Raw genomic sequence first — 6,884 nt, forward strand, 5'->3', positions numbered from 1 at the left:
AACACACCTCACATCTGACTCATTAGCGACAAATAATTGTAAATCATCATCATCATCATCATCATCACCATCCTTGGTAAATTACCCCCAGTGTCTTTACATATTTTCTGGTTTAGCACATGACAAGTCAACGACCACGGCCGCATGTTTCCTCATCGGATGGAGGAAGGACGGAACTTCTGGTGACTCTCAAATGACTGCCTCATGACTTGAGGCCTCAAGGTGTGGACACACCCATCCTCAAATGGTCATCCATACCAGCTTCCATGCTTCCGTACTGTACTTTATTATGGTTTTACAAGAGAAACAGAAAATGATCTTGTAAAGTGCATTGTTCCATAGCTAAACTACCCGAGGAGAGGTATAAATCGTCATGTATGCTGATCTAAACAAATATGTATAACACTCACAGGGGCCATTTCTCTGCATCTACTTTCACTTTTGATACTTCAGGCACGTTCTGTCACTCACGCTTATGTACTTTTACTGCACGTTCACACATCAGCATGTGGCCAATATCACCGCTGATCCTGCAAATAATGTGGTGGACAAATCTGGTACTTCTTGTTTTTTTGGAATCACTTGTGATACAAAGATAACGCTTTGCACTTGCAAATACTTCATGAGCAGGAAATGCATTGTAGTAATTAACACTAAAATAAAAGACCTTTCTGGCCTATACTCACATATACTGTGTATTACAGATATAGTAGCCTAAACTAGGGCACTTTTTTTTAATGAAGAAGATTGGTGTATCTGGTTTGCTGTTACTTACTTTAAAGTTTAAAGTTTAAACCCACTCAGCCTGAGGGCTTCTGAGACATGTGAGCTGTATTTACGCCCTGGTTTGAGCCAATGGGCGGGCAGCGTGAGTCACGGGGACTGGGGGAGGCTGGAGCTCCGGCGGGCAGCCTATTTCATCCCTTCTCTTTCCGGGCTCTCATCGGCGGATTATTATAGTCCTCGTCCCCATCTCTCGGGTAAAAGGGCCGACGTTACTGACCATGGCAGGATCCTCGGCGAGCGGCAGCGCGGAGGAGCGTATCGGATACATCACCCGGGTGGAGAGCTTCAGCGCCAGCCACCGACTCCACAGGTAGTTACAGACCGTCGGGAGGTTGGCTTATACAGCCTCTACTTCCTAAACCTGGCTGCATTACAGATACAGGTGTACGCCGATGTAAACTAAGAGCACTGACAAGTTTGTAGGTTTTTTTAAATATTATATTAATATGTATTAGCAGCTTTAATATGCGCTGCAAAGACAAAAAGATAGAATATTCGACGGACACTCGCGCTGCCGAGCGGCGAGCGGAGGTCCTCGGCATGTAGAAGACAATGCATCCCAGCTACAGTGCGTACAAAGCGGCGTTAACGTCACCGGCAGCCATCTATGTTTACTACTGTACATATTAAATGAACTCAACCTGAAGCGTTAGCACCGGTTTCCGTGGGATTTGTAGTCCATTCGAATCCGCAGGTGCGACTCATTGCCCGGCGCTGGTGCTGCCTTCAGGTGCTGCCGTAAAGAATGGCGTGGTATCCAATGGCGGCCCGTACAAAGGTGACCATACAGACAGAGGTAAAATGGAAGAGCAAATGAAGAGTTACACAAGAAGATATGAGGGAATAATTCGGCTATATTGCTAATTGCTGATTTTGTTTTGACCATTAGTCTTTAGAAACACAAATTCGTACTGCGCTGCCTGATCTTTAAGATATTATAGCATCCATCAATAAATACCTTTTAGCGTATTAAGTTTTGTTTTTAGGTTTACTATATTTACATATTGTTGTATTAATAAAGCTTCTAAAAAGTGTACAGAAAAAGTAACAACATGGCAAACAAAAGTTACATAGGAAAAATGAACCAATAATTAGGCCATATGGCTAATATGCCAATTATATTAAATCTCTTTTTTTTATTATTATTCTGCTAAAACAGAAGCCACGAATTAGCAGGTATTTTCATTAGTGATTAATCTGCCATTATTTTCTGTCGATTAGTTGTCTGATCTATAAGCAAATCGTGACAAATACACCCGTCCAAAGTTACGCATACAAATGTATTGTCTGACAGTCCAAAAAACCCCATAAGATATTCAGTTGACAATGATCGGATCCGATCAGCTGATTATCAAAATAATTACAGATGAATTTCCTGTTTATAAACGTTGTAGATTGATCGCAAAGTGTCTCATCTCTTACCCCTTTTTCTACGCCATTGTTGCAATTTACAACTTCCAGACTTTTGGCTTCTGAGCATATGAGGCGTACCTGAAGGCAGCACGTGTCAATAACCCCCCCTCTTGTTTGACTTGTTAAAATCATGGCTCACAAACATGACTGAAAACAAAAAGACAGCAGGTTTTTGATGACACATAAATGTTGCCTCGACTCCTTCCCAGCATCCACCTGAGCGACGAGGAGAATAAGCGAGTTTATGGAAAATGCAACAACCCCAACGGTCACGGACACAACTACAAAGGTTTGCCACACGCTGCCAGCTCACCCCTGTTGTGCAACACATTACACACTTTCACCACAGCTGCTGTTTCATGTCTCTCTCCCCCGTTCATTCCACCCTCTCGTTTCTGCCCACAGTGGAGGTGACGGTGCACGGAAAGGTGAGTATCTGTCCTGCACTTAAACACTAAGTCAGACCTGCAATTTGCATTCTATGATTTCAATTTTTGATTCTTTTTTTTTGGGGGGGGGGCTGAGGCTCAGTAGCTCATATTTAAAAAAAAATAAAAATAAAAAAAATAAAGAATTTAGCAGTAGCATTCAGTATTTCCCCACCTTCATTTTATTTCTGGCAGAATGTCTGCAATTCATTTATTTGGGCTTTGCATTTAAATTTGATTTGACAAAAATATAACAGAGGACTTGAATCACGACTTCACATGAGACAAGGTCAGACTGAATAGAAAATGAGTCATGGCTCATCTTTTGACGTGATGCTTGCGCACAACGCGATCACGCACACACATAAAACACACTAGTGTGTGTGTGTGTGTGTGTGTGGGACACACATCAACAACAGCATGCTTGACCTTCACCTGTGCGTGTGCGTCCGCAGATTGATCGTCTCACTGGCATGGTCATGAACTTGACGGACTTGAAGAAGTGCATCGAGGTAAGATGGTCTCAACAAGCAAGGATCGCACACACACACACACACACACAAAAAAACAAACAAAAAACACAGCCACTCTATAAAGACTGAAGATGTAACAAAGTATATGTAACCCATCACAGTATTTCCATTTCATGCTGCTTTACACCACTCCGCTACATGTCAGAGGCAAATATTGCACCTTTGACTGCCCCGCATTTATCTGATAACTTCAGATGATTCATAACAAATCATAACCGTCTGATGAATGATGATGCATTACTACATATTACTGTAATGAGTAATGAGTTGGAGTCAGCCCCACTTTTGCCAGCTGCAACATTAAAGTGACGCTGACACACATAACGCATCACTATTTATAATCCAGTAATATAATGTGCATTATTCTGAAATGGACCATTCTGCAAAACTTAGTACTAACATACATTTTGATGTGAATATAGAGTATTTTTTGCGCTGCGGTGTTGCTACTTTTTACTTAAGTCTTTTCATACAAATGATTATATTTCAAGTAGAATAATTACCAGTAGGAGCACTGCAGGTGTTCACGAATAATGATGATAAGACTTCTGATATGAGCTGAAGTACAGCTACAAGTACATCCTCACAATGCGTCTGTAAAATTGAAACGAAGCACCCTGTAACGTTGATATGGCGAACACGTTAGTTGCCTGTTTACACATCCAGACGCAGAGCAGCATTGACATTCATTTGACTTTTTTTTTTTTTTTTTCGGGCGACCCAACAAATATATAAGTCCAATATTCCCTCTTCTTTCAGCTCTGTTTTTGGTCTCCACCAACTCCTGAGAGAAATGGCTCTGGTTTTTAAAGCGGCTAAATGCTCCACTGTGTTCACCGGCGTGGGCCTTCAGAACAAAAACAATGAGCTAAAAGAAGCTAAAATGCTTCATGGAACATAGGGGAGCTGCAGACTCCGGGGATAACTGTCCTGTTATTTGTCTAAAAATATCGACGAGTGCAGCTTTAAAGGGAGATAGATTTAAGCATAGTGGTTTCCAAACCTAACCCAGTTTTTCACTGAAATTCAAACGTGTGGCCTAGGTGTAAGCTGTACACGGACGACCTCTGGGAGAGATCAGCGCTAACAATGCCCGTTTGGAAGCTTTGTGTTTTGGTCTGAAAAGGGCCTCCTACTCTGTGCAAGCTCTTTTGATACAACACATTTCATCAGTTATGTCACTTATTTTCCTTCTCCTGTATCACGTCAGCACCAAGTAATCAAGTCCGATTCCTTGCACGCCTGCTGGACTTAAATGCTGAGAGTTGTTCATGCAGCTTTTTGTTGACCGACGACATTGATTGATTGGTTCCCTCCTGCAGGACGTCATCATGACTACGCTGGACCATAAAAACCTGGATAAAGACGTCCCGTACTTTGCCAACGTCGTCAGGTGAGTGTCCCCAAATCAGCGTCTACAGATCGCACTCGCCCACGCCGAGTGATTCTCCCCTTTTTTCTCGGCCCATTAGCACGACTGAGAACGTGGCCGTCTACATCTGGGACAACATGGTGAAGGCACTCCCACCCAACCTGCTCTACGAGATCAAGATTCACGAGTCGGATAAGAACATCGTTGTGTACCGAGGAGAGTAGAAGGTCGACTTTGGTAGCCCTGGACATGTGCAAGTGCCATTAATTGCTGTTTATTTAACTTCACTGTTTGCCTACTTAGACTGATACAGGTTTATAAAGACTTAATATTGTTATACGTGCACTTTGTAGACCAAAGATTTTGTAGCAAACCCGGATGTTCGGAATTCTTGTAGAAGCTTGAAAACAGTATTTAGATCAGTGATTCCCAACCTTTTTATGACCCCTTCAAAACCCTTCAATTAACCCTAATTACGGTGCGCATTTGTCTACAGGTTGTGACCAGGTCGACCACAAGCGGTTTTCCTGCTTTGTTTTATTTTATTTGAATCATTTTCAAAGGCCTGAAGAAATTATTATTATTATTATTTTTTTGATTAAGGTTATTTGTTGCACATACGTTGTTTCTGCCTCATCTCGTGACCCCCTCAGATTTATTTAGTGTCCTCTTCAGGGGTCCCAATCCTCAGGTTGGGAAACCTTTTATTTAGACCTTCACAAGATGCTTAAACACTCTGAAACCCAAACAACTAATACACCATTCATATATATGTCTGATCAAATATTACATGTACATACAGTGAATATTAGCGTAATGCCTTATCCCTACTATGGACAGTTGCACTCTTTCAACGTTGATTTACCGACCGAGTGTTTCAGAGTGTTTGTAGCCGTAGAGGAGAAGAGGAAGAATGATTCTACCCTGATCAACAAATGTCATCTCATCCCTGAATGAAGTCCATCGGAGCGGTGTGGCTGAATAGACGTTTCCTCTCGGACCACACCGCGAACGAGCCAAACGGTGACATCTAGTGGTGCAAAACCGCACATCTCTCAGCTCGTTGCATTTAAAACCTGATTGTGTCTCAAGTCTCGCCGGTGCTGTGATGAAATGTTTTAAATAAAAGCGAAAAGATGTGAAAGGAGTGAATTCATTATTTGTTCTACAAACGGATTTGGTTCCGTTTTTGCGTCGGATCATTTGCACGACCCATCCCTCATTCAGACACACTGAAAAGGAGTGCTCCTTCAAACAGTCACTTCCATAAAGTTGGGAGACTCACAAGCGACATATTCAAAAAAGTGAATCTCCCCCAGTATCTTGAACGACAGGTTCTCAGTGTTGGCTTTTGCCAGATTCGTCTGCCCAATGTTACGAATGCATTCACCCCTGACATGGTGTTGCAAGTGAAACGCGGTATCAAGTGTTAGTAATACTTGGAAACAGTTAACAAAAAGTGCTCTCCGAACATGGAAATGTGCACATCTACATTTTCATGAAAACTGGGCTCTGCTGGTGAAAATCACGTGATATGATCCAAAGTTTTGGAAACAACTGCTTTAATGTTCAGCCTTTAACCCTTGTGTGGTGTTAGTATTTTTGTTACTCAGCCAGTGTTCATGGGTCTGGTGGACCCGCTAGAGTTTTGGGTTTTCAAAACAACACAATCAAACAATTTTATGTTAAAATACTCAACAGATGTTTACTTCATCCCAATTACAAGTCATATGAACAGCAAACATGGTTAATATTTGCCCTTTACCTTTGTTAGATCACATTTATGAATTAATGTGCAACTAATTTTTTTAATAAAATGTAATAAAAAAAGAAAATCAGTTATAATCAAGTGGAGTGAGTGGAAAAAAACACATTTACAAATGAAGCAAGATGTTTCACAACTATTGATTTTTATTAATTTGAACTTCATTAGACATATAACTCATTCAGGTCAGTTTACATAACACAAGTTGAACACATACAGTAACAATATCAGTCTCAACACATCAGGGATTCTGTGGATTCCCCTTTGGACCTGAAAACTCCAGCAAGGATAAGAACCCCAAAGTAGGCATGTACAGTGCATCCGGAAAGTATTCACAGCGCTTCACTTTTTCCACATTTTGTTATGTTGCAGCCTTATACCAAAATGGATTAAATTCATTTTTTTCCTCAAAATTCTACACACAACACCCCATAATGACAACGTGAAAAAAGTTTATTTGAGATTTTTGCAAATTTATTAAAAATAAAAAACCTGAGAAATCACATGTACATAAGTATTCACAGCCTTTGCTCAATACTTTGTTGATGAATATGATGCCACAAGCTTGGCACACCTATCTTTGGGCA

At 41.2% G+C, this 6,884-nt stretch overlaps 1 protein-coding gene across 1 annotated transcript; it reads left to right on the forward strand.

The window, feature by feature from the left end:
- Window positions 1-951: 951 nt before the first annotated feature.
- Window positions 952-5,676, forward strand: pts (6-pyruvoyltetrahydropterin synthase). The gene is made up of 6 exons (XM_070927097.1): window positions 952-1,096; window positions 2,409-2,488; window positions 2,605-2,627; window positions 3,083-3,139; window positions 4,483-4,553; window positions 4,633-5,676. Exons 1-6 carry the CDS (start codon window positions 1,005-1,007, stop codon window positions 4,754-4,756), a joined length of 447 nt encoding a protein of 148 aa, XP_070783198.1. The 5' UTR covers window positions 952-1,004; the 3' UTR covers window positions 4,757-5,676.
- Window positions 5,677-6,884: the final 1,208 nt, after the last annotated feature.

Source organism: Enoplosus armatus, chromosome 20 (assembly GCF_043641665.1).
Source record: "Enoplosus armatus isolate fEnoArm2 chromosome 20, fEnoArm2.hap1, whole genome shotgun sequence".
Taxonomy (NCBI): Eukaryota; Metazoa; Chordata; class Actinopteri; order Centrarchiformes; family Enoplosidae; genus Enoplosus; species Enoplosus armatus.